The 27,553-nt window shown below is 42.3% G+C and overlaps 2 protein-coding genes across 2 annotated transcripts in view; one reads left to right on the forward strand and one right to left on the reverse strand.

The window, feature by feature from the left end:
- The window catches only part of adamts10 (ADAM metallopeptidase with thrombospondin type 1 motif, 10), a 42,457-nt gene extending 31,466 nt beyond the window's left edge, over nucleotides 1–10,991 (reverse strand). The window contains exons 1-2 of the mRNA XM_076727033.1: nucleotides 10,880–10,991; nucleotides 5,620–6,022 (exon numbers count right to left, since the gene is read on the reverse strand). Of these exons, the coding sequence (XP_076583148.1) occupies nucleotides 5,620–5,722 (103 nt within the window). The 5' untranslated portion in view covers nucleotides 5,723–6,022; nucleotides 10,880–10,991. The remainder of the gene's footprint in view (nucleotides 1–5,619; nucleotides 6,023–10,879) is intronic.
- A 2,470-nt stretch (nucleotides 10,992–13,461) lies between these two features.
- On the forward strand, nucleotides 13,462–26,121 carry zap70 (zeta chain of T cell receptor associated protein kinase 70). The gene is made up of 13 exons (XM_076726275.1): nucleotides 13,462–13,525; nucleotides 18,235–18,705; nucleotides 20,846–21,006; nucleotides 21,135–21,273; nucleotides 21,364–21,445; nucleotides 21,613–21,635; nucleotides 21,717–21,756; nucleotides 21,991–22,195; nucleotides 22,343–22,549; nucleotides 23,997–24,189; nucleotides 24,838–24,978; nucleotides 25,081–25,193; nucleotides 25,610–26,121. The coding sequence occupies exons 2-13, from the start codon at nucleotides 18,301–18,303 to the stop codon at nucleotides 25,725–25,727; spliced, it is 1,827 nt and encodes a 608-aa protein (XP_076582390.1). The 5' UTR covers nucleotides 13,462–13,525; nucleotides 18,235–18,300; the 3' UTR covers nucleotides 25,728–26,121.
- The last annotated feature ends 1,432 nt before the right edge of the window (nucleotides 26,122–27,553 follow it).

The raw sequence follows: 27,553 nt of genomic DNA on the forward strand, positions 1-27,553 counted from the left end.
AATAACGCTGTGGAGCTTTTTATTGAGACAGTAACCCAGTTGGCAAAGAAGAACTTGCAGGCTTTTTGGCCCATTGCTGACAAGGTCCCTCCACTCCAAGAACCCCATCTCGCATGAGGCCAAAGGAATGTTGCCATGGTGACACTGAAACTGTATACTTCCTGTCTGTCCCAGTCTGTGCCGGGGCCTGGTGGAGATTTATTGTCCAAACACACACGGCTCCAAACAGCCAACATCAGCTAACGAACGGGGAGAGGTCACCGGCAAATGAGCCCAGTTTTCATCAAACCTTTGGCCTCGGTTGGTGGAGAAGCAGCCCCTTCCCACACAGAGTAAATACCCAGAGATCAGAGTGCCCTGGTACAGACTTGGAGAGCTCTGTACCGGGAAAAACACTCCGTAAACAGTGGATAGGTCTGGCTTGAATAAACAACGAGCACAATTACAAACGCTGCCTTCACATGGAACTCGTGAGGTCGTACTGTATTTTCGACATGCAACGTTTAGCGCCAAATATGCTCGGCGTTCAAGTGGTTTTAGTCATGAGGACAAAAATGGACGGTGCCTTGATCCCTTTTCAAAAACGGTGAATGACTCAGCATTTTTTTCATTATAATTTCATGTTTAATTTTCTTCTCTCACTATGTATAGATGCACAACTATGAAGCAACACACATTTCCCGTAAGGGCTCAAGAAAGTGGGACGGCCTGCAAACAAGAAGTAACTGTGAAACTGTGAACACAGTATGGGAAGAAACAGACACAGATAATTCAATGATAGTGGTTACAAATTAAAAAAAAAAGATGCAATACAATTCTGAGATTAGGGCCCAGAAAGCATTGCTACTGTTACACTGACTAGTACTTAATAGTAATTAAACCTATTGGAAAAAAATGAAACTGTATCTTGAAGTTGGAGCTTTCAGAAACTCCAACGGTGACGAGTTCAAACAGCCTTAAATGAGCACCTGAAGGCAGCAAAATCTCAGCACTATCCCACAGACCTGCTCAAAAGCATTACCTTCCTAAGAGCTGTGAGGTGTTTCCCACAACACATCCATCCTGCTCTCACAAACCACAGCAAGCAATCAGACAGGTGGTATTACCATTAACTCTGAGGCACAGGAAAAGCTCCTGGGGAGAAAATGAAGGGAGGGTGTTAACAAAGTAGATGTAACCGACCTCTGAGGAAGAAATTAAGGAGACCTCACACAGAACAAACTGTGCACTAACGAAGAACAGCAAAACACATTAGTATGAGGTTTGAAATAAAGGTTTGAGCGGAAATGTTTTTTAAAAACACATCAAGCTTCCTCTCCACAGGACTTCCAACCAATCCTGCGCACCGTCTGCTCCACCCCCCCCAGGGGAGAAAAGACATGTAATCCTTAATATAGATGTTCTTCATTCAAAAAACAAAGCAAAAACAGTGACTCAGCAACAAGAAAGGGGTAAAATCATTATCACCTCCCTGTTTCTCTGATAGTTTATGTTGTTTCCTGGGGTAACAGATACATACCAGATGCTCAGGGCAGCTCTGTTATTGTTGTTTACAGAATGAAACTATCCAAACATCAGTAAGTTAAGTGAAGTGTCATTCACATTTAGAAGTTGACTGGAAGACACAACCATTACATGCATTGTTAAGTACAGTTAATAGCCAACACTGCCTCACCTCTTCTTATTCTCTCTCAGCACACAGGAGAACAGGAGACACTCCCCTGCCAAAAGGGTGTCGTACAGAGGCATCTGTGCTGGTAAATACACCCATCCACCCATGAGCGGGGCATCACCCTGCTCTCTGTTATCACCAAATGAAAATAGTGGAAGGAAACACTCTGGATGGAAAACTGTCCCTCCCTCCAGACCAGACACACCTTCATGGAACCTCACATCAAACGCTGCTCTGCCTCGCCTCAAACGACTACCACAAGAGGAAGAGAAGTCGATCACCTCTGGATAATACTCTTGTTAAAGCCATCAAACTGACAGTATTGCGGCTCTCAAGGAAGACAACTGCTGTCTCGCTCACAATTCATCTGTGGGTCTTTCACCTGTATGCAGTGTGGGTGGCACACAGAGGGAAGTGATAAAACATTTGGACAGGGGTATACAGACACCCCTGGCCAAAGGCTTTTGTGTCCTTTTGATCTGTTTTTCATGGTTTGGAAAATGCCCCTTCATGCCAAATACGTACTTCCAGGTGACAATCAGGTGGAGGTAGATACGCCTTTTGGAAGAATGCCACATCAATGTGGGCAGGCATTTTCTTTAAATCTGCTATTCTTGCACCTCTAAAGACTGTGGTGCAGGGGTAGAGAACTTAGAAGTACTTTGCAGACTTCAATATGTATGGCAACAAAAGGAAAACTACCAGCTCCTACTACCAAGATGACGACTGTGCTACATAAAATCCAAACAATGGAAATCTCAGTGCTGCGGCATAAACGGATACAGTATTTAAGACAAAAAAAACTTTCTCTCCCAACAAAACAATGTTCCTCAATGTCCCCAAACCCAGGTCCATAAAGAGTTAGGTGTGGAGGAACTTAATTGGCCGGCACAGAGCACTGACCTCAACCCCACCCAACACCTTTGGAATGAAGTGGAATGCCGACTGTGAGCCAGTCCTTATCAGCCAGCATCAGTGCCCAACCTCACTAATACGTCTGTGGCTGAATGAAATCCCTGCAGCCATGCTACAAAACGTTGTGCAAGTCTGGAGTCTTCGCTCTTCCCAGCAAAGTGAAGACTCTACAGCCGCAGATTCATGGTTTCCAGCGAGATGCTCAACAACCACAAATGGGTGTAAAGTTCAGCTTTGCACATTCTTTTGACTACACAGCGTATAAGGACATAGGACCACTGAAGGCACAGCAGCAGCACCAAGTCCTTCTACCCAGCCAACCTTTAGAGTTCATGATAAATGACTGATGAAGACTGATGAAGATACAGTGTCCATAAGGTTCTGAGTAAAAAGTTTCTGTGTAACTTGCTTTCATCATTTCTGAGCTCTTTTAGAACACAACAACAAAGAGAGAAAAACAACTGCTGCATATTTGCCCCCTCTCTCTCTCTTTTCAAACAAACACACAGACACTAACAAGATGTTCTGCACACAGATGGACACCAAGTGAACCAGAAAACACAAGAGACATCGTTGTATTTCTAACAATTTCTCCATGATGTCCTTTGCTGTCGTAAGAATTTCAGTCAAAAATGACTCAGTGGGGTTATCATCTGTGTTAAGACGTCAGCCATGTTCAAAGGGAAGAGAAAGAGAAGCAAACACACAGAAGAGAGGGAGTGAGAGAGGATCATAAGAATAAAACCCTTTGTCCCAAAGATTGACACATTTTAGTCTTCTTTGTTACCACCTTTAATGCTGCATCTTCAGGGAAATTTACATATCATCACCTTATACAGACGTTATGGTGAACGTCTTAGCAAATAGTTGCGTATTTGCACATCTGGCAGACACAAAGCAACATGTGCTTTCATTGGCATTGTCTTTCTGTTAACCCCATAAATGCATCTTTAATACTGACTTTCCTTTAAGCTCTGTTTTTGGTCTCTACCAACTGCTGAGGAAAATGTCAAATGAGCTAGTCGCTAACTTTGCTGGCACTAGCTAGCATAATGCTAAAATGCTACATAGCTGAGAGAAACGTGAGAGTTAAGTGAGAATTCTGGGTGGGTTCATCGCTACGAACAACTCCTTTTGCATCAGATTTAGTCATTCGATTCGATTCGATTGTTAATATAGAAGTGTGAATTAATGCGGCTTTAAAGACAGAAGTGTGCGTACCTGTGGAGAACAGAGCCTGAGCAGGAATGAGCCACGTCAGGGTTTGAGGGCTGGGTTATTTAAAGGATGCAGCGTGGCAGACTATTGCAGACAGATGGCCGCGAGGGGTCAGAGGTTAAGTTTAGGAAATACACAATCACGGCCTTGTTCTGGGTGACGAGGCACTGACACTCTGGGATTTTATGTCTTTGCCTTCGGGGGATTTTCAGTCGCTCTGGCTTCAGTGTGTATGTGAGAGAGACAGCGAGACGGTGCGGTGAGAGGTGAGGGGGGCGGGCACGTGGCCGTGCCACAGCAACATGATTTGTGGAGGCAGAGTTCAAGTTCAGCAGCCCAGACCTGCAGGCCTGGAGTGTGCCTCAGCCAGTCAGACAGCCAGGTCAGACCTGAAATGTTTTCCACGGCTCATTTCATCCAACTTATTCTCATCTGAGCATGTGAATTATAAATAAAAACAATTACAGTGACTACGGGAGACATGTTGGTCATTAAATTCCAATTAAACTCCAATCAGACACTGAAATTAAACACATATTAAAGACGGTTATTTATTCTGACTTTTTAAACATGGGTAGCACTGAGTAGCTGGATTTTTTTTTTAACTGAAATGAAAAACAGACTTCACTCCGGTCGCCTCGACCATAAAATACATTAAAGTACTCTTGTTCTCAAAGACTGAAAATAATTAAAGCAGCCCGCAGTATAAAGCCAGGAGCACAGACAATAAACCGATGATGTTGTCCCACTATTTATGAAGACCTCAAAGAATAAGGTCTGTGATGTTAACAGTGTGTTTAATTCAAACACAGCTCTCTGAAACTCTTTTCACACTGAATTTTTGATGGGTTTGAAAAGGTCAACCCACGTTATGTAACCTGGCTTTAGACCTGCTCCAGACTAGGGTGGGACACCAGTCTGACACGGCTCTGTTTTTTGGTGGGAAACAGTGAATACACATTTCTATAATGACTATGGGATTACTGTGGGGTAATAATAGAATTGTAATAGGATTATTGTAATTCGACAGTAAAGACGGTGTAGACGTCAAACCCACTTGCCGTGAGTTCAATTTCCCTCAGCCTCAGAGACACCTGAACATGACTGAGTTGATGCATGAACTTTTCATGAAGTAACCAAAAAGAGATCTTATAAAACGTGGTGACTTTTCAGGCTGAACGCTACAGGGGCAACTTCTCATAAAACAAGTGTTAAAGCTCTATTTAACAATCAGATTTATGTCTGGTTGGGTATACTTCTGAAGTTGTTATCACACCTCAGTACGTTCCTTTGTTACCGACCGACAGAGTTGGGGAATTGGACGAATATGTAGGCTATCAGTGATCGTCTGGAGTTCATCTGACTCCAACCGGGCTTTCAACTAACTCTACTGTAAACCCATCCATCAGGTGAAAGCCTGGTGCGTCTCATACAGATGCTAAAGGGTAGCCTGTGTGTCTGTACGCCATGTCAACAGGCGTGACAAAGTGGCAGTATCTGAGGCCCCGGGAACGGGAATGAGACTGGTCTGGAATGGGTCTTGGGTGGGTGCTATGATGGCATAACACTGTCTGATGATACTAATGCTTCTGCCATTCATTTCCACTGTGGTATCTAACCCCTTTGTTATCTCTGAGCACGTTCGACCATTGTGGGCAATGTTCAAATCAATGATTTCTTTACGCCTACAAAAAGTTTCTCAACAGATTTTTCTGAAATGTTCCTGTATCACCATGGTCTAGGTCAGCCTGATGCAGCTGGTGTTAGTGATCTGCTTTACAGGCAGCACCTTCATCAGAATGGGCTCCTCTCACCTTGTGACTGAGCGAACTCATCTCTGCGACCTCCTTCGACCTCGGTGGCAACCATGATGACGATCACGGTGCAGACCAGACCAGTCCTCCATAGCATTTCCATGGTTACTACAGTAGTTGCTATAGTAACAGAATTCAGTGCAGTGGTCCCCGGGCCTCTGTCCCAACATGTCTTCTGCCCTCTCGGATGCCCTGTCGCCTAGCAGTGGGACAGCTCAGCGCTCTGTTGGGCCATGGCTGCAGGGAGATCTGGGAGTTCAGACAGACATAGCAGCTTCTGCAGCGTGCGGATCAGTGAGTGGCGATGGATCCTGGACAAGTCCTCGCAGAAGCAGAAAGAGCTTGGATGGATCTGCCAGAGGGGCTCAGCAGCAGTGGCGGGTTTCGACTCCTCTCTGTAGGCCTGTGGAAGAGAAACTGTTCAGCGAGGAAGCGGAAGGACAGGAGAGGGAGTGAAAAGGGAGGGGAGACAGATTTAGGCTCAAAAAGGTGGGAGGAACTAGAGAGACATAGAGAAACACAGGCTAAGAGAGAGAGAGAGAGCATGAGATCCCATTGACCTATGCAGTTCCCAGTCTAACAGGACAAATCTACCCAGTTCATATTCAGCGTCCAGTGAAGGACCGCCCAGTCCTGCATTGTTCCTTCAGCTAATCAATCTTGGCTTTGGCGAAGGGCAAACACCCTGTCTTTCACTCTGATGACCAGAGACAACAGCAGGTCTCAACCTGGGGCCCCTGAGGCCCCGCTCCTTAAGCTGCCTGCCCACCGGAAAGAGTTCAAACACAAAGGAAGCCATTGATCTTGTAAAAAGCTGTGCTTAATGCCCAAACAGGGCTTGAAGTGGGTATTATGTCAGAGGCTCTGGGGGTAAAATGAGCCAATTTGAGAGGAGCAGCAGGTTGCCATCACTGCTACGCTGGCTGATTGTGGTGGTTGGTTGTATGGCTGAGTGACTTGCTGGCTGGCTGCCTGACTGTACAGCTTACTAATTGGCTGGCGTCCTGGCTAGCAGACGGATGGTATGAATGCCTATATGAAGCTTGTTTACATCTGGGACAAAGCGGAGAATACTGTAAAACTTACAGCCAGACCAATACTGGCTTTTTGAACTGACACAGGCAATATGTGTTTGTTTCGGTTTTGAAAATCTTTAAAAAGCAGGACATTTTACAGCTGTTCATCAACTGACAACTGACAATCAGTGCTCTCTGGCGGACGGACGACTTCAACTCGTCTGGCTTTCTTAATTTCAGCTTTAACCAGCCGTTCCACATCTTTACATTCCTGCCATGTTTAAAAGCAGCGTGTTTCTTTCTAATCATTTCTTTCATAGATTTTATGATCCAGGGTTTGTTATTAGGATGCAATTCAACCTGTCATGTGCGTATAACTGACAAACTGACACAGACTCAATGATATCAACAGAGTCTGACCACACAAGGCCTCAAAAACGAGCTGTAAAGTCTTACAACCAATTTGAAAATTGACATGTAACCTTGGATGTTTTGAGATCAGGATAAAGTGAGCGCTTTTAACTGAGCGCTACCCTGTTTGAGTTTGTTTCTTACTTATAGATCAACGCAGACCGAGTGTACTTTACAATAACAGTGGAAAAAGGACTCCTCAGACCCACAGTACCCATTAAAAAACAGAGCAGAGCCAGGATCAGGAGTCACATTTTCATGGGTGCCCTTCTCTTTGACTTGAGTTTCCTGGCTATGGATTGCAGTGTCAGCTAAAACCCAACCCTTGCTATTCTCCAGTAAAGTCTGCCCACCCAGTTCACTCTCGTCCCAGCCTCCCTCCCCTCCATCCCTCCCTCAGTGCCGTCTGGGGAGAGAAGAGCAAGCAGAGACGCCGCACTGGCCCAGATGGCTGGCGGCTAACCAACTGCAGCCAAAGGTAATCGGAAGCAGATGGGAAACCTTTTGGTGACGAGAGCAGGGGGGACAAGTTGCCTCCTGAAAAGAGGAGGGGGAAAAAAAACGAGCGCAAAGCCCGAGGGGAATGAAAGAGAGACACAGCAGAGCGTAAGCTGTTCGAGCCAGCTGCGAGAGCCATTCTTGAGTGTTAATACCCTGGACGGAGTGTGGAGGAATGAGTTGAAAAGAGCCCTAACGTGCCTCTTGTTTCATTTCAAACAGCAAAGGGAAGGTAGAGTAAAAGGAGAGCTTCATTAAGAAGCACTGAGGGGTCTTTGTACCGTTGCAGCTTCCCTCATACGTGGAACAACTGAAAGTCTTTCTCTCTTCCCCTCCCTCAGGCTTTCTCCCAGTCATTTCCTGCACGACTCCCCTCCCTTTTCATTACTTCTTCTGCTCCCGCTCTCCATTTATTGTGGGGTTATTAAACTTGCAGCCTGATATCAAGTGCTTTTCATTACTGCTAATTCTCCTCTTGTTTATTCAAACAAGAGGAAAGAGGGAGCGACTGGACCCCCTCAGCGCTGTCCCTCGGCGCATTTTAAGCGAAGCTGCTCAAAAAGATTTGTGGACCGCCTTCAAACAGATCCCCACAGCAACATGCACGCACTGCCTTCTTGGTAAATTATCACTCCATTATAAACCCCACAGAAATGCAGCTAAATTAAGAGCGAGCTGTCTCGCAGAGGTGACGGTGTCGTACATCTTCCGCGGCCTGTTGTGCAAAACTTTCCCTCTGGGCTGTATCACTTTTGGAGAAATAAAAAACGTATGTTTGTCAGCAGGCCAAGCGAGCCGAGCACATGCGCTGACTCTCTGCTCCGTGTTTTGCTTGGATTAGCTACAAATATCAGCATATAGCCGCAATCACAGCCAAGAGAGAAAGCGGCCGGAGCTGCAGACAGGCCACACAATTTCCAAAGCAATCACAATCTGCAAAAGAGGGAAGAAGCAGGGGAGAAGAAAGGGGTCGTTGTTAATAAGAGAGAGAAAAGTTGGACCGCTCAGGGTAATTAGGTGGGAATTTAAGGGTGGGCCAAATTTGCAATGTAATGAAGCCAGTGGACCCAGAAGCATTTTGACACGTCATTTTTTCATCTTGTCATCTCCTAGCGAGCAGTGACCGGTGCTTTTTCATGTGGTGTGAGGGATGCACAGTGAGTTTTCTCTCTTTTTAAGACTACAGCTAACTATGCTGTCCTTGTCTTTAACTGTTGCCAGGCAGAGCCGAGCTATCCGAAAACCAGCAGATTAATCAAAGCCATATGACCGGCTCAAAGTAAAGTCTGTGTGGAGCGAACAGATGCTAAGTGTCCCTCAGCTTAGCTTCAAGTCTAGCTCTCCCCCACTCTCTCTCTCTCTCTCTCTCTCTCTCTCACACACACACACACACACACACTCAAACACACTGTTTCCACTTTGATCAGGGAGTAGCTCATGAATCAGCTTTAGGTTCAGTTTATTATTTCATTAAACCGGCAGTGTGGCTTCTCTTTTCTAATAACAGCATGAGGCTGCGGGATTAAAGAGCCAATAAGACGAATGTCACAAGTCTGATGCAGCACTTCAGGCTGGCTCAGTGGAAAAAAGTCTACATTCACACAGATCTCCACATGAAACCCTGAACAGGTGATACAGTACAAAGGACTGGGGGATATTTCTTAGACTCGACTTGTCTGCTACAAAGACAGTGAGAGAGAGAGAGAGAGAGAGAGAGGGAGAGGGAGGCAGGCATTCCTTTCTCAATTTCCCCAAATAAACAGCGTGCAGATGAAAAGTGGGAACATAAACAGGCCGGAGAACCTCGGATGTGCTCCCCTCACTCTGAAAATGTGCCTCTCGGGTCTGAAACAATATTTAGTGAGAGAGAGAGCTGACTCGACATGAAGTGCGTCAGCCAGCAGCACTGGGAACAGAGCACAGATGGTAGAGGAAGGTCTTCTCTGTCTTTTATCATAATCATTTCTGGGCAGTTTTGATCTTCTATAGGACTGCCAACTGTCCAAAAGACCAAAAATACACTTGGCCTACTGTCACATAAAACAAAGAAAAGCAGCAAATCCTCATGTTTGGCAAATGTTTGGCTTTTTTATTTATTTATTTTTGCTTGAAAGTGTCTTCTATGAATTTCAGAATAGCTGGCAATTAACTGTCCTTCAATGGACTCATTGATTAATCACACAGGTGTTTCAGCTCTTATCTTCTTTATCGATCCCGTTAAGATTTTAGTGACCAGTTTGTAACCCACCTTGGATGCTGATCAACATTAAATACAGTTTCTTTGTTAAAGTTTTAATGAAATTCATTGTTTGTTGCTATCATTATCAACATTCATTAACTCATGGTGGGCTATCAACTCAGTAATGCCTGGCCTCACCTTGTCTGACGTGAAAATTATCCCACACAGAAGTCTATAGGGGGTCTACAGGCTCATTATCGTTAGGCAGATACTCTGATATGAAGTATCATGAGACAAAAAGTTCAATCATGCAAAAATAAAAACCTAAGAAAACTCATAATGCGTCTGCTGTCAGAATATGCAAACTGCAAATACACCACACAACTGACGGTATTTGGTATGAGAAAGGATGTGTTAGGGTCAAAGGTCAAGAATGCAGCTGCCATGACAAACAAGGATGCACAGTAAAAAATAAACCTGTAGATTTCTGCAAAGTCAGCTGATCAAATGACTCATCTCTCACTTCTGCTGTTCCCTGAGCGTCCACAGACACATGTGCATGCATCTACAAGTCCTGCAGCTAATTACATCATCTGAGTTACATGTGTCAGTCTAAAAGTGAGCTGCTTTAACTGCTTGGAGGTATCATTGATCAATCCCTAAGACATGCTTCATAGTTCTTTTCCAGCAGTGAGACGCTGCAGGTTGCTCCCCCCGCCGGTGAACGACACCAAGTCATCCTTCACTTATGTACCTGGTGTGCTGTCGGCCACATCATCTATTCTCACACACACACACACACACACACACACACACACACACACACACACACTGCCTTGGCATCAGCCAATGAGGTGATCTCAGCCACAACTAAGAGCTCTTGAGGAGAAGAGCCAATCCAAAGAGATTTTTGGAGGAATGCTACACAAATGCTAACACAACATTAAGTCCACAGATGTGCATGCCATGACCCTGAGACACCACAGTGAAAAACTAAAGGACTGAATCAGGGCGATATTCAGTGTGCAGAAACATTTCTGGATAAATGCGGGCATTAAGAGTTCAGAAGAGCGTCCTGCAGGCATCATGTCAGGACCGTTTTCGTCCAGTGTCGTGCATGAAAAGGCAGAATGTGTGGCCGGGCTCGCTGTCCTACCTTCCCGTGTCCCCTTGCAGAGGTTTCCGCTGTGAGTCTGTCCTCTGTCCTCCGCAGCGGAGCGGAGCGGAGAGGAGGCGGCGCCGGCGGGTGACTGAGGAGACACAGCTTCTTCCACTTTCACAACCAGAAAGCCACAACTTGAGGTCAAGTCACCCTCATTTATCATAGTCAACTTCCGGTTATAACCTACAAAATAAGAGTCGTCCCTGCAAGGGTTTTGGTTGAAATTTAGAGCTGAGTACACCTCAACCTCTAACAACCCTCCATGTGTGTCGATGCCCAGTTCTGTGCACTTTTCATATCAGGCTACTACATTTATATGATTAAAAAAAAAACATCATTGTGTATCAGTGATGCAGAGAACATAAAAACACTGACCTTGGATATGTGTAAAACAGCCCCATATCTTCAATCATAGCAATCATATCACCAATAAACATCAAATTATTTTTTAAATACTTATTTTTACAGCTGCACCATACACCACCCAGTCCTGTTTGGATCATTTTTATTTTCTCTTTGCACATCCAAGGGCTCACTCCCATGCTGGGCCCCAGAGTTGGAACCCTCAGAATGTGAATCTAACCACAGTCAATGAGGAGCTTCTCCTGTATCTGCAGTGTATTGAAGGATTGCAACACTGAGATGTTACCAAAATGTATTAATGAAGAAGTGAATCTTTACCACTTTACAAAGGATTTGCATGATTTGTTCTTTCAAGTGTGACTTCTTCCCTGTCCACTTACAGTGTGAAGTAAAAATAACTAGGGGGTGGAAAATAACCATCAGAAGCCAAACAGAACAACAAAACAAATTAGTCACCATAACAGTTTGCCATCATGTATCGTTTCAACCTTTGTGAAAGCAGAGGAGCAACAACTCCTCTTACATTTCATATAGACTCAAAACGCATCCAAATTAAGGCATCAAGTCAAACCACATGTATTAGACAACCTGGAAGGGTGTCTTCTATTAGTGGTGAAATTAAGGTGAAACAGATGGGAGCTCATTATGGTTGCTAAACCTTTTTTTTTTTTTTTTTTCTGGAAACCATCATTTCTAAATGCTCTGCTGTGATACGGTAGGCCTGGTCCAGTCCAAGTGCAATCTCCTCTTTTATGTCAAAGGTCTTCACCGTTCTATAACTCCAGTCTGACTTCTAACAATCTGTACATGACCCATTCAAGTTCACTCACGTCTGAGCCTTTGAAAGGAAACCCACCTCTGAAATTTAAATTAACAATGCTTTTATTTTGAGAATAAATATTTTTCTTTCCGTTTTTGTTGTCTCTGCTTTGTCTGTCTTGATTCAGCGGGCTCCTGTTGATTGGTTGCCTGGTCTGCGAGTCCAAGGAAGCAGCTGTAGCCAGTGAGGTGAAGGTTTTGTGTGTGTTTAAGTGGGTTGTGGGATATAGGGGGGGTTGCTCGTAGCATCACCGTCATTGGTTCTGTGGGTAATGCACAGGTGTTGTGTAGGTGTCATAATGGGTACTCTGTAATAAAAAGTGTAACCCAGTTATATAAATAACTAGAGAACCACAGCGTTTTAATGTCACTAGGCCACATGACAAGGCCACAACAAGTTAAATTAATAAGAAATATTACATATTTCCAATGCTGTGCCATCGGTGTGTGGATTCATATGTATGTCGCTTCGGATAAAAGCATCTGCCAAATGACTGATTGTAATTGTAATATAACAGGAGTTAGTTAGCTTAGCTTAGCATAAAGATTGCAAAGGGCGAAACAGCTAAATGTGCTGACCGCCACCTCAGAAGCTGACTAATTAACAGGTTTAATCTTGTTTGTTGAATCTGTACAAAAATTAAAGTGTTAAAATGACATGTTGAGGATTTTTAAGTATTATGTGCCAAACTATTTTAATGCAGATAGTATTTAGTTCCATTTAGACACAGCTTTAGCAGAAATAAACATGTTTACACCCTGCTTCCAGTCTTTATGCTAAGCTAAGTTAACCAAATGCTGACACTAGCCTAATATTTAACATACAAGAGTAGTTTTGATCTTCTCATCTAACTCTTGGCAAGAAAGCAAATATGCCTATAACCCCAAACCATTCCTTTAAATAGAAAGCTATAGTCAGCAACCTTTAGCTTAGCTTAGCACAAAGAATGGAGACAGAGGGAAACAGCTAGCCTGTATGTAAAATAAATTCCACCAACCAGCACATCCCTCTGAAAACACAACTAGTCTTGTTTAACACTTTTTGACTAGATGTGTTAATTAGTGAACTTTTGAGGTGCTGGTAGATGGATTTTGTTACCTTGAGACAGAACCAGGATAGTTGTTTTCCAGTCTTTGTGCTAAGCTAAGCTAAGCTAAGCTAACCACCTCCTCATCTACTTCATTTTTAACACAAAGACATGAGAGCGGTATCGATTTTATGTAACTCTCAGCAGGAGAGCGAAAAAGCATATTTGCCAAAGTGTTGACTACATCTACCTCATGAATGTGTGTGTGTGTGTGTGTGTGTGTGTGTGTGTGTGTGTGTGTGTGTGTGTGCGCACGTCATTGTCTCTAACCCCCACTTATCACAGCATCTTACACTGCTGTCAGATGAACAGATGTATCTTTGTCTCGGAGGCAACAACATCGCTCTACTTAGTGGTGAAGCAGTGAAACGTAAGTACATTTTGTTGTTACATCTGACTCAACAGCAGGAAATGTTTCATGATGTCAAAAGCAACAGAGCCACAGTATGGTTTGAAATCTCACTTGTCAGTCATGTATGTTTCTCTCTTAAATGTCACATGCTTGAGTGTGTTCAAAGTGTGTTTCAGCCTCAAGAGCAAAACTCCACTAGATATTTATAATTTTATCAATCTTTGAAATTTAAGCAAAATCTCCCATTGAAATGGGCTTTCCCCCCCCCCCCTTTTTTTCATTTCCATAGCTGTGTCCAGCTGTAAAAAAGAATAAGAGTGTGTGCACCGCAGTCGGGCTGGGGCATTGTTTCTCTGGCTTACAAAAGTAGAACTTACATGTGCAAAATATAAATAGCAGCTTTTATTGTGCCTTGGAATGGAAAACCAAAAATGGGCAGGTTTTATCACACAGAGGTCTCTCTGTGTGTGCGTCTTTTATCGCTTGTAACTTTTCTTGAAATTACTGCATGTATTTTTGGTCTTGGACTGAAGGACATCTGCAAAATGTTCTATTCACAAAATGTACAAAATGTGCCGGTGATTCACGGTGTAATGGTCATAGTGTTTACAGAGAATTTGAACATTACATTTAGTTTAATTTTTAACCACAATTGACACAAAAATGCCTAATTTTAACTATTTTTTTTTTAATGTATAGGACTGAAACAGCTGTTGAGGCAGTGATGCTGGTGTTATTTTTGCTCTATAGTATTTGTACATTAAAACGCTAATGAAAAAGGCACTAAACTTCTTTTCTGTTTCGGTGTAGATTTCAATCTCAACAGGCTCATTTTGGTTTGGAATAATACAATATGAATCATGACACAAGAACACATGCCAGCTGCTCATTACAGTGTCAATTGTTTCCACTGATGAAGGGAAATTATGCTTCAGTTTGAGCCATTTGGGCCCCAGATCTGATATGCAGATCAGCCTCTCATCCAAGTGCACCTACGTCTTTAGTTGTTTTTAAATCGTCGCTCAAACAAAGATCAGTTTGGGGAAAAATCATTTCATGTATGAGAGTTAAAGGACACACTATCTGTTGGTGGATGCCGACACAGTCTCAAATGTTGATGTGAGGAATGCTTTGAGTTACATAACCCCGAGCTGACTTCCTGATAGCGCAACCAAAATAATCATGACCTAAAATAACTTTAATAGCTGAATAGTTATCACTGGAATGTTCTTGATTTAATACGAGTCACGTAATCTGCACAGCTTTTAGTTAAAGAAGCAAATGAAATCACTGACCTCATGGTGGTATTTACATGTATGATTGAGAAAAAGAGCTCAAAAGTCTTTGCACAAATGAGTTTCTGAGTGTCAGTGCTGTTGGGGGTCTTTGCTTTTTGTGGCTTTCGACCAGAGATAGACAGGTCACTGTTTGCATGACCCCTGCTTGATACTGTTAGCCTGACGTTAGCATGCTGCTGAAGTCTGGGGTTGAACCTTCTGAGATGTTTGGATGTGATATTGAATAGGAATAGACAGCGATGCCATTTTCTTTTAACATTTAATTAGCTTGTATAATACAAATATCACCTCAACAGTACCAGTCTGTCAGTCAGACTGAAATATCTCTTTCCGATGATTAGGTGAATGCTGATTTTGAACCGACATTCGTGGTCTCCTGCTAACTTTGGAGATACTTGTTTTTTTTCTCTTGACGACCAGCAGGTCAGTAAAATATCTGTACATCTACACAATAGATTGGCTCAAATTTGGTACCCACAAGTTCAAGTTCACTCTTTGTTATATACATTATTGGAGCTGTGAAATGTGTTTCTGCTGTGCATATTACCATGCACATTAGCATTTAGCTCAAAACACCACTGTACCCATAAATACTCTAGCATGCTGCAGATTCGTCGTCTTGGTTATGCTCACGTTTGCTAAGCGTTCCGCTGAGTCTATTTTTGAATGGTAGACTTTTACTTGTAATGGAGTAATTTCCATAGTGTGGTGTTGCTTGCTTGAGTAAATGATATGGAAACGTCTTCCATGACTAGTTTTTCTCCATACACCTCGTTTTAGCTGGGCTCTATCACAGTAGCTGTTTTGCTGGGTGAGAAAGTTGCAAGCCTGAGCTTTTAGTGTCACTTGCAGAAAGCTCTTAATTATTAGGAACAATCAGGATGATTACATTACCTCTCCTGTTTGATTTCACTCAGTTCTTCATGCTTCCTATCACTGACATCAAGATTGATTGCCCTGGAGCAGTCACCTCTTTCCAAAAATTGGAAAGTCTGACCAGATGACACACAGGACTAGGTTTTTGCTTTGTATTTAATTATGTTTACTTTGCGCTCAATGGGTCTCAGAGGACCTAAATCATGCCAGAAAAAATTCACCCTCTCTTCTCTGTGGAAAACAAGCACTCGGGCCTGTAGGTTTTGGCGTGTGTCACTTATGTACTCCTCCGCATGTTGAAAACACAGTGACTCACAGGACTTTTTCCACTGCTCACTGGGTCACTATCTGCTTACTCTGCAGCACCTCCTTTTCAAAAGAATCTTATTATGCGCATTGAGGGTTTATGCACTGCATTCAGCGAGTGTCTGTCTTTTAAGGTATCTTTTGATGAAAACAGGCCCAGGCTCGTTATCAAAGATGCTGCGCAGCACTGTGGGTTCAAACCCGGCACAGGAACTCTGTCATGTGTCACATCATCTTTTGCCACTCTTAGCAGAAAAGCCATAAAAATCATATTTAGAAAAGAACACGACCGGAGCAAAAACTTGGCCGCTGTCACTGGTGGAAGTTTTTATGTCTCGTTGGAAAACATATTTCAGTATTTTGGTTGGTTTGGTCATGTCGTAAATTACAGCAGTGTTGCTAATATTCTTGTCATGGTGTGTTAGGGATGGTTTGTTGTTTTATCATTAAATTCACTTTCTCTCTCAATTTAAGTCTGTTCAAGTAATATTGCAGAAGGCAGTGATGAATTTAGAATGGACAGAAAATGTTCTTACTGTGTTATCTATGTTGCTCAAAGATAAACGAAGGAAACAGAAAGTGATTTATATATCTTCATGTTATTGTAACTGAGGCAGATGATCGCATACGTTTGCAGTCTCAGCTGAAAAAATTGAAAGGAATTAGAAATTCTCGTTATTGGTAAATTGGTCAAAAAAATTTCAAATGATCAATTATATTTTTTGTTTATAAAATGTCAGACAATAGTTTAAAAGGTCAATCGTGGTCGTGCGAATAGTTTATTTTGGAATGATGAACTTAAAATATCCAAACGAAACACCACACAGACAGGCTGAAGTGCAGTTCATGCAGCTCTCATGCATTGTTGTGATATTGTCTCAGTTTTTCTCTAGACGTGTGGGCTATCCATGTGTCCCCACTGTAAGGCCTGGCGGCCTTTGTTGTGGTGAGGAGGGGGTCAGGTCACAGTAGAGTTTCATGTCTTGTGGCAACTCTGTTTCTGCTCACTTGTCCACTGTGAATGTAGCCAGGAAGCTGAGGTTTACACAGTTCTTTTCTCTATGAGTTCACATTGTGTTACAATGCGAAAGTTATTTGGCTTATATATGAATGTCCATAAAAGGCTCCATAAAATAAATGTGAGTGCATATTTCTGGCTGGAAGTGTGAGCTTTTCCATTCACACTAAGACCGGAAACTGATGGAGATTACAAAATCTAACAGTATAACAGTGTCAAGATGGGTATAATTTAATACGTTTCCAACACACTGTGATAGAAATAGATGTAGATTATTATACTAGAAATAGAAATAGATGTATTTTTTTAAACTTTATTGTTGATATTTAAGATCCAGAAACAACAGAATATCCTGGCTTTTGCTCTTATTTCTCGGTAGTTTGGTGTGATTATTTTAAAAAGTCTCCATCCTTTCTGTAAGTGTGTCTGCATATTCGGATCACCTCCCCTCTGCGTGTTATTGCTGTGCCAGTGTATTATGATCTCTGTCAATTTCTGGTTTGAACTCCAGCAGGCATTTTCCACCTGCTGTCTCGTAACCGTTCCACACTGCAGTCAAAACCTGCTTGATTTTTATCTTGTCTTTGTGTCGTCACTCCAGCTCAGACACCTCGACTGAAGCCTTGCATCAGGCTCTTAACAGAAACATCACACTGTACATTCAGTGTTTTAACAATGTAGGGACAAAATAATGAGGGAAAACTTGCAGACTTGAGTTTCTAAAGCAGAGGGAATGATCTAGAACCAAAAAGCACCTGTTCAACGGAAGAACAAGATGCTGGAGACAGGAGGCTGTGAGGGCGGATTGCGACTTCCTGTTGTGGCTTCTGTCACTAATCTGCAAGCTTCATGCAGTCTCAAAGTGTGGGTGCTTGTGAAATATCTCATCCAGACATATGGCCCCTCACAGCTTGTCTTTGTAGAGCTGACAGCCCTGAGAAAACATTGTAAACAACAGATTTTTTTTAGTTGTAGAGTAGAAGAGAAGAGAAGGCGATAAAAACTGAGAGAAAAGCTCGAAGTGACTCCAGGTGAGAAATTCTGATTGACTGAGCATTCAGTGGAGGGAAGGTGGGGGCTAAAAGGCTGACAGGTCAGGGGTCACAGAATGGTGACCTGTGAGTGTGTTGGTCACACATTGGGCTCCTGAATCAGCATATTTCTAAAAGATTTCAGCTTTTTTTCAAATGCAGCTTTTACTTAAATGCTTTCCCTTTCTGTCTCTCTAGTTCCTTTCCACCATCCACATCCAGGTCTCCAAGCCAAAGTTCAGCTCATCCCTCCCAGGTCTCACCATGTCCAGCGACCCAGCGGCTGAGCTGCCTTTTTACTACGGCAGCATCAGTCGCTCAGACGCCGAGCAGCAGCTGAAGCTAGCCGGGATGTCCGACGGGCTCTTCTTGTTGCGACAGTGTATCCGCAGTCTGGGTGGCTACGTCCTGTCTGTCGTGTGGAACCTGGAGTTTCACCATTACTCCATAGAGAAGCAGCTGAATGGGACTTACTGCATCGCAGGAGGGAAGCCTCACTGTGGGCCAGCAGAGCTCTGTGAGTTTTACAGCAAAGACCCCGATGGGCTGGTGTGCATGTTGAAGAAACCCTGTCTGCGCTCCCCAGACACACCGATACGGCCCGGCGTGTTTGACAGCCTGAGAGAAAACATGCTGAGGGAGTATGTGAAGCAGACCTGGAACCTGGAGGTGAGGCTCTGCTGAGACTGCGGGGTGAAAGTTAATGAGCTGCGGCTTTAAAAACATGTTGTATCATCAAATATGTAAATGCAAAAGATGCAGTCAGTCATGAAAGGGTTGGTCCCAGTGGCGGAATGGAAGTAATTACGTTTACTCAAGAAGTGTGTCAAACTTTCAGGTGCCTGTATTTTACTTGAGTGCATCCGTTATACATCTACTCCACTTCATTTGGGAAATTCTTTCACTTGACAGATATAGTTTCTCGTTTTTATGCAGATTAGGATTTTACACAAAAACACTTCCAGTAAACTTGCAAAATACAGCATAATGATAAAGAGATAGAGATAAAAGGATAAAACAAGCCTGTTATCAGGTGTCCATGAGTTGTAGTTCAACCAAAAAGCCATTTCACCTCTAAACTTCTGTGTTTTTCTCTTCTTTTTTTCTCTTGTTAACAATCTGATAAACTATCAGATTTATCTTGTGAACCTTTGGAGTGTCCCCCAGGTTTGGAACCACTGGACAAAACTATTTAACCGTATATAAAGTAGTTACATCACTGCAGTACCGAACAATGTCTCCTGCTTCACTGTAAAGTCTGTTCTCGGTGGATGTGCACTGGAGGCTTCAGGTTTCCACATTACACTTGTGTTATGTTAAATTTTGGACCAGGATTTGCTTCCAAACTATTTGTGATGTCAGAAATCATGCTTGTTGGCCCCCCTCTTAAAATTGGATTTTCAATCAGTAGAAACGTGTGCGTCAATCTCTGCACATTCATTGTTCTGTACAGTGAAGTTCAAGAAAAACACATTTTTGACTGGAGGGGGGCTTCAAGTTAAGGATCTGAGTACTTCTTCCACCACTGGTCACCTCGTCCAAATTACATAAAAACACATTTTATCACTTACCTCAAGTGGTTGGGGCATGCAAATAGTTTTAGATCAGCCTTTGAGATTTCTGCCTCCATCCTAATTCAAGGGGGGTAAAAATGATATTATTATTATATTTGAAAAATCCATCAGCAACTTTGCTTTCCAGAAAAAAATGGCCCTGATACTCCATCCAAAGAACACACTGTCAGTAGTTTTCATAGGGCCGATTTCTTTAAGAGAAATTAGATCCAATTCAGCAGCTGGAATACCAGTCTCACATAAAGATAAAAGCCTCAATTTTCCCAAAGTTGAACTGGAATGTGAACGTAACGTGCCATCGCTGAGGACCGTTGCAGGGAAAACCGTCCCACCTCAGAGCCTTAACTCACTGAAATATCCTGAAGATGCACAGAAAATCAGAATCTCTAGGTGGTTCAGCAAATTGTACTTTTTTCTTTATTTAGTGTCTTTGTGGTCCCTCAAAAACTCACAAACTTTGTTTCATTCAGTTTGAGGCTTGGCCCTCTGAAATACCGCTTCAGTCCAAAATCCTGCAGTTTAATGATGTGTCTCCTGCTGCAGGCAGTCACACACTGAGACCAGTAGCCTTTTATCACTGGTGGGCTTCATCTAAACAGCCAAACTAGCTCAACATGTTTACCGACCCCAGCAGGGACCAGAAGGAGCCAGAAAAATCATGACGCCTCTCAGCAGCATCTAATCAAGTACTGCATTTCAAGGTCATACTTTCTGTTAAGGTGCACATATTCACCATTAACTAGTTCCTTATTAGCTTGCATATTAGTAACATATTGGTGTTTTAATAGTCATTATAAAGCACTTATTAATGCCTCATGGTGCAGATCATAATTCATGTACTACAACTTCCTTACTATCAATAAGCAGTAATTAGGAGGATAATAAGAGAAAACTCTTAATGGTCTAGTAGTTGTAGAATACTGTCATGCAGAATAAGGCTACAAGTATGCACGCTAATAAGAAACTAGTTAGTATTGAACATGTGTACCTTAATGGAAAGCGTTACCCATTTCAGAAGGAAATACTGTACATTTTACTCCACTACATTCATTTGACAGGCACACTTTTCTTGCAGGTGAATATTTAACTTGTGAAAATATAAAAAACAGAATAAATAGAATGTGCTGCTCAAGTTTGGTTTGGTTTCGGACTTTTTTGTCTTGTAAACTGAATGATCTCCATCCGTCTAAATGTTTGCCTTCTACATGTTTGCCTCTCGGTCATTTCCTGCTCAGGGAGAAGCCATGGAGCAGGCCATCATCAGTCAAGCTCCTCAGCTGGAGAAACTGATCGCCACCACAGCCCATGAGAAGATGCCTTGGTATCATGGTAAAATCGCACGCCAGGAAGGTGAGAGGCGGCTTTATTCTGGAGTACAACCAGACGGAAAGTTTCTGTAAGTTGCTCAAGGTGATGTTTTCGCATCTCTGTCTTTTTCTGTGCCTGTTTGTCGACTGACCTCTGCGGATTTAATGTGAAAGGTCGTGGTGCGGTTTTTAAGCAGCTCTGTTTTTTCTTTCTCAGAGTGAGGGACAGAGAGGAGTCGGGTACTTTCGCTCTCTCCATGATGTATGGGAAAACAGTGTACCACTATCGGATCCTCCAAGACAAATCAGGGAAATACTTCATGCCAGAGGGAACAAAGTTTGACACAATCTGGCAGGTAAGTCGTCAGCCATACTGTTCTCCTCTTTTATGATCTAGCTTAGGGGGTTTTCTAAGTTAAAACTGAATCTTATCTTAATCTCTGTAGCTGGTTGAGTACCTGAAGATGAAACCTGATGGCCTGGTGACTGTTCTCGGGGAGGCGTGTGTTAACGGCAAAGCTGCTGAAAGTACTGAACAACTTCTTGCCTTTTCTCAGTCATATCCACATTACACCGTTGCTACAAAAATCACAGAGCTTCCACTTGATGTTTGTGTGTAACATTCAGCCTTGTTAATCATTACACCTGCTGCTGAAAACGTTGATACAACTCTTATCTGTCTTATGATCTTTCAGAGACACCCAGTCTTCCTGCAACGGTGAGTATCGACTACATCCTGCACACTTTAAGTCAGCACATTTTTCTTTGTCTGAGATTCATTTTATTGTAACGCTTTCAGAGGCGGCCGGGCGCAAATGGATACACACCGCCACCTCGAGGTCAGTCACATGAAGTACAACCAGCTGAAACCACACTGATACTGCAGCACTGTAACTGAACACGCATAATTTGCTGCTCTGTTTAAAAGCATAAGAGATTGTCTTGAAAGATAATACTGAAAATCCGCCCAGCTTTTTAACAGCATGTACAGCAAATCAATCAATCATCAGATCAATATCAGTACACAGAGGACTGCATTTTTAGCCCATGTGGTTTGTGCCTTCACTTTCCAGCTGTTGGGGCGGTCTCAAAGCCAGCCACCACTGTGCCTGCAGACCGTGAGGTTCTGCCAATGGACTCCAGTGCATTCAACCCGTACCACAACCCAAATGAAGTGAGGAAGTTTAACATCCAAAGGAGTCAGCTGCTGATTGATGAGGTGGAGCTCGGCTCTGGGAACTTTGGCTGCGTCAAGAAAGGAGTCCTCAAGACTGATTCGTGAGGAAACATTACAAACCAAAAGTTGTACCAAAGCTGTGTTTTTACTGTTTGTGCAGTATTTTGTATTTTTGCTGAACCCAGTGGCCTCCAGGTGTCTCCCTTTAAAGCTCAGATGGTCATGCTCGTGTTCATGTTTTCTCACAGGGGTCAGATCGATGTGGCCATCAAAGTGCTGAAGAACGACAATGAGAAGCTGGTGAAGGAAGAGATGATGAGGGAGGCAGAGATCATGCACCAGTTGAGTAACCCCTTCATCGTTCGCATGCTGGGTCTGTGCAATGCTGAGAACCTGATGCTGGTTATGGAGATGGCCTCCGCGGGACCCCTCAACAAATTCCTCTCTGCCAATAAGTGAGTTCAGTTGATAGTAAAACCACCAGTCACACACAAGAACATAGAAACAGCATCAAAAACAATTACACATATCTTTACAAAGGTCTAAAATGAAATGTTCCAGTGCGTCCAGTGGGATGAGACTTTCAGTCTTAAAGTCCTTTGTAATTTATTCCTTTTATTTGGTGGAAAGTACTGAAAGATAATCTTCCAAAGTTCAATATTTACTCCTGGAGTTTGTTCTTTTTTTGGAAAGAGATGTGATAAACTGAAGCAGATTCACATCTCAAAACAAAAACGGTCTTCTTCTTCTTGCTAGCGAGGACTGGCCTTCTTTCTCATATGTGTATGATATTCCTGTAATGAGGCACAGGGCAGGCTGGTGGAATGAGCAGCATGAGAGTACAGGATATCTCTGTCGTCAAGCACAGTCATGATGGCTGATTGCACAATGCTTTTCCTGTCCTCAAGAGAGAAACTTTTCTCCATTATAACAGATTTTTATCCTCAGATTCAGTGCTGGTTGTTGCCGCATGACGTTTAGAGTGCTATCTAACCAAATTCCCAAATATTTCTAAACCTGAACAAATTCAATTTCACTTCCATTATGTGTATGCAGGACAGGATAATGTGAGACGAAATTATGGGTTCTTTCTGTCATATCTGCATTCAGTACAAGTAGGAGGTTCTGCAGATATGTCTGATTACTAATTAATTAATTAATAATTACTAATCACAGTATTCCTCACTGGACAGACCAGGGGACAGATGTTTGACACACTGTAATTCAAGGCAGTTTTGGTTTCTTTAGCCCCAAATCACAGCAATGTCTCAGAGGGCATTTACAATCCATACAAGGGTCACGTGCAACACAATCTGCTGCATGTGACCCTTTAAAATGCAGACTGATGGAGCACCCCGGTAGCTGAATGGTTACAGAGCATCACCACATGCAGCCACACGGTCACAAGTGTGGCCGGTTTGATTCCAGATTCCTTTGCTGCATGTCTCCCCGTCCCCTGTCTGCCTCTTCATCTGTCACTGTCAAATAGAGGCAAAATAGACATATATATATATATATATATATATATATATATATATATACACGTGTGTGTATGTGTGTGTGTATAACTGGTGTCTGCTTATGACCCCTCACCACATGTTATAGCCATAGGCTCTAGATGACTATATGTTATGAGCTGCTGCGATCTTTCCTCCTCAGATTGTTTCATGTGAAGGATTTTTAGATTTCTCATGTTGTGCAGTATCCAGGGCGAAAAACCCAAAGCATTTCTGTGTGGCAAAAAATAGGTTTCTCTCCTAACTCTTTAATGATCTTGTGACTCCTCAGACCTCCAAGGTTTGGAGGCAGTGACATACAACACCCTTTATCCTCAGAACCTTGGTTTGAATGAGGAAAAACTACATTTCCAAAGAAAAAAATGTGATGTTTTTGTCCCCACAGGGATAATGTGACTGTGGAGAACATTGTCAACCTGATGCACCAGGTGTCAATGGGAATGAAGTATCTGGAGGAGAAGAACTTTGTGCACAGAGACTTAGCAGCCCGTAACGTCCTGCTGGTCAACCAACAGTTTGCCAAAATCAGTGACTTTGGGCTGTCCAAGGCCCTGGGAGCAGATGACAACTATTACAAGGTACACACAAGTTACTGCACTGCAAGAGTGACACAAATAGATGGCCACGTAGGAATTATCAGTGCTGCAGGAAACACAAATAGATAGTGTATCTTAAATTGATTGCTTTTCTGAGGATTACTGACCTCTGCCTACTCGAATACTAACCCAAAGGTGTCACCTGCTCCATGGGAACTTAAGTAAACACACAATTGATTTCCCTTTTACGGGTGTACTGACCTACATCTGGAGGGAATGTAGATATCAGAAAGTCACAGGATTCACTGACTCCAAGGAAATAATATACAACTGGACATGTAGGATTGGAGCGTACTGTGTAATTCAACAAGACTTGTATTGTTTGAAAAATATTTACCCTACACCACGGCATCTAAATCAATGGTTTTGAAGCCACAGCACCCGCTCAAAGGGCTTTCTTTGTCCACTTCCATCATTCATACACTTGCACATGTGACTTACATTAATACTAAGTGAATTAATAAGGGCTTACTTTTTTAATGCGGGGAACGAAATAAAATTATACAAAAATTGCACCATCTACTTTCACAATTAACATCCCCTTTGATCACACTATGTTGGCCCAGTCTGATGTCGGCTGCCTTTGGTGAATCACTGACACGCTGCTTGTTGTGATTGTGTGTCGTACAGGCTCGTACTGCAGGTAAATGGCCTCTGAAGTGGTATGCTCCAGAATGTATAAACTTCCACAAATTCTCCAGTAAAAGTGACGTGTGGAGTTTTGGTGTCACCATGTGGGAGGCCTTTTCCTACGGAGGGAAACCTTACAAGGTACCAAGTGTTTCTGCAGATCACAAAGGTCCAACCATTATGGGGATTGATCCTGAGCATTAGATTGAACTACAGATCTTTTTCTGTCCCGATTGTGTCTAGAAAATGAAAGGACCGGAGGTGATGCGCTTCATTGAAGGTGGGAACCGCATGGAGAGTCCAGCAGCATGTCCAGAGCGAATGTACACATTAATGAAAGAATGCTGGACGTACAAGTAAGAAACTGATTGTCTCTGTCTCTCCCTGATTGCCTGTTACCGAGTGAATTAAGCTTGATTCAATCATGGAGTCTCATTGGGATCAAGATAAACAAAGTCCTAAGTACTTGTAAGTGCTGTAGTGTATCTAATAGTTTTCCAGTACGGTAAGGATCGGAGTAGGTGCTCTGTGCTGTATGCATTATGTCCTTCTGAAGTTCAGAACAAGTATTAAATTAATGAAGAGGTCTAGAGGTTGTCAAAAGCAGACTGTAAACAGGAGAATTATAATTTTCAGTTGGAAAATAAATATTATTTATGTCTCGAGTTAATAGCAGTAAATATTTGTCCTTGTGGGATCCCTTGTGACATTGCCTTCCAATAATAACAACCTTTCAAACGGCTGTTTCGGGCCCTCTCTCCTCACTCACCAGGCATGAGGAGCGTCCTGACTTCAAGAAGGTTGAAGAGTCCATGAGGTCTTACCATTACTCCGTATCGAACAAGGCCAAGCCTGAGGGAGCTGAAGCCGCCGCTGAGCCTGTCAAGTAGACGGAAACAAGGCACATTCTGTCCCAGTGTTGCACAAAGCTTCCTTTCAACTGGCCATTAAACAACCAAAACAAAGAGCTTTTTATGAACGATGCACGCTGACCAGCTTCGACTACAGTACCAATACAGCTAAACAGGCCTCAGTGACGATAAATGTGCATTTGTAAATTGGACTGCAGTGTGTCAGACATGTAAGGAGGGCCTCTGTCTGTCATGGTTTGAATGTTAAGTGTTGACGTTTTTATATTGATGACCAAACTAATTTTATATTATGGTATTTTGGAGTGTAATGGGAGTATTATGGTACGTATACAAGTTGTTTTTTCACTGTATCTGCCAACACGTATGATTTTATTGTTTTTTTATGCCAAATAAACTAGAAGTAGAATGAAACTGATCAACCGAACTGTACACTTTAAGTCTTTAACATTACGTTGAAGTCAGTTATTAAAGGGAAGACTTCAGTTTACTTGCACTCAAACATTGATGATGATCACATATTTGGTGGTATGAATCTTTATGAAAATAACATGCAGGTTATAAATGCTTACTTACAGATAAAACAAACAGATAAAACCACAGCAACAACAAAATCTGTAGCAGAAAAATATCTGCCCTGCCCCGTCATGACCTGCGGGCCCAATGTAGGGAAACATCTGAGAAACATTCCTTGGCATCACATTTGGCATCACCTGAAAAGCTTGTGAAAAGAGGAAGCCCCAAACGTGACATCTTCATGAGCTGTTAAATATTCTTCCCAAAATTAAAAAAGCTGAAGTGAAATAATTAGCAGAGTTGATAAATAAAGAATTAATATAAATAACCACTAGTTTAAAGGGGGATTATGTGTTGAAATATCTATTATGTGAAGGGGCTGTGAACAGGTTTAAGATCTACAGTCTTGAATCAGTTACACGACTTTACAGCAGATATTTCCTTTGGTTTTCCTCTCAGTAATTCAAACATGATGTATTGTGGCTTATTATGACTGTTATAAAATAAATGAGGTTAGTCAGGTTGCCCCCTGCCATTCAGTGACATACTGTATCAAAGGAAGTACTTCAAAGCTGCCAGGCAACACTGAAGGGAACACGACACCGGAAGTTGATGAATTAGTCTTCAAAATAATGGCATAAAGTTTTCACTGCATTAATCGCTGAAGTCAACACATGGCATGTTGCAGTTATGGGCAGTGGTGGAATAAGGTCTGAAATTTTTTTTATTAGTAAATTTATAAATGCTTGATTGTATTCAAGTAATAATTGTGAAAGTAAGTGAAAAATACAGATAGCCTACAGCAAGTGTCAAATCATAATGAAAATCCCTAAAATTGAACAAAATTAAATAATATAAAGACTAAAAGTCCAAATTCTCTTTAAAAAAAAAAAAAAAAAAGCTTGCTATTTTCTTACTTTTTGCATCAGTTGAAAAATTGTACCACTACATTTTGAGGAAATTGTGAATTGCATCATCAGGCTGATACAACGCTCTATGTCATGAAAAAAGATTACGTGCAAAATTGGTCTGTATAGGAGATCAGAACTACAAACATCAGATAATTGTTGCATAACAATAATCGCCCCTAAAATGTTGAGGAAAAGTAAAATGTCTCCTGAACCAGAACCTCAACATCGAATTTATCTACAATACTTGAGTATTTTTTCAGTGAATGGGTATGAATATATGTTGTGAAATGATTTTGTGGACATAAAAAGCAGTGAAGTTGTTATTTTTAAACCCGTGCTCGATCATTATTCTTGTTATCAATTTGGCTACATCACATTGGTCAAGGAGGTATATTATTCTGAAGGTTCTAACCGGAATTT

This window comes from Chaetodon auriga, chromosome 3, assembly GCF_051107435.1.
Source record: "Chaetodon auriga isolate fChaAug3 chromosome 3, fChaAug3.hap1, whole genome shotgun sequence".
Classification (NCBI taxonomy): Eukaryota; Metazoa; Chordata; class Actinopteri; order Chaetodontiformes; family Chaetodontidae; genus Chaetodon; species Chaetodon auriga.

What these genes read in the sequence shown, in the direction of transcription:
- zap70 (XM_076726275.1), top strand. Translation starts at nt 18,301, where the DNA reads ATGTCCAGCGACCCAGCGGCTGAGCTGCCTTTTTACTACGGCAGCATC. An exon ending in AGCAGACCTGGAACCTGGAG is followed by an intron (nt 18,706 to 20,845) that starts GTGAGGCTCTGC and finishes TTTCCTGCTCAG; the next exon opens with GGAGAAGCCATGGAGCAGGC. An exon ending in CAACCAGACGGAAAGTTTCT is followed by an intron (nt 21,007 to 21,134) that starts GTAAGTTGCTCA and finishes TTTCTTTCTCAG; the next exon opens with AGTGAGGGACAGAGAGGAGT.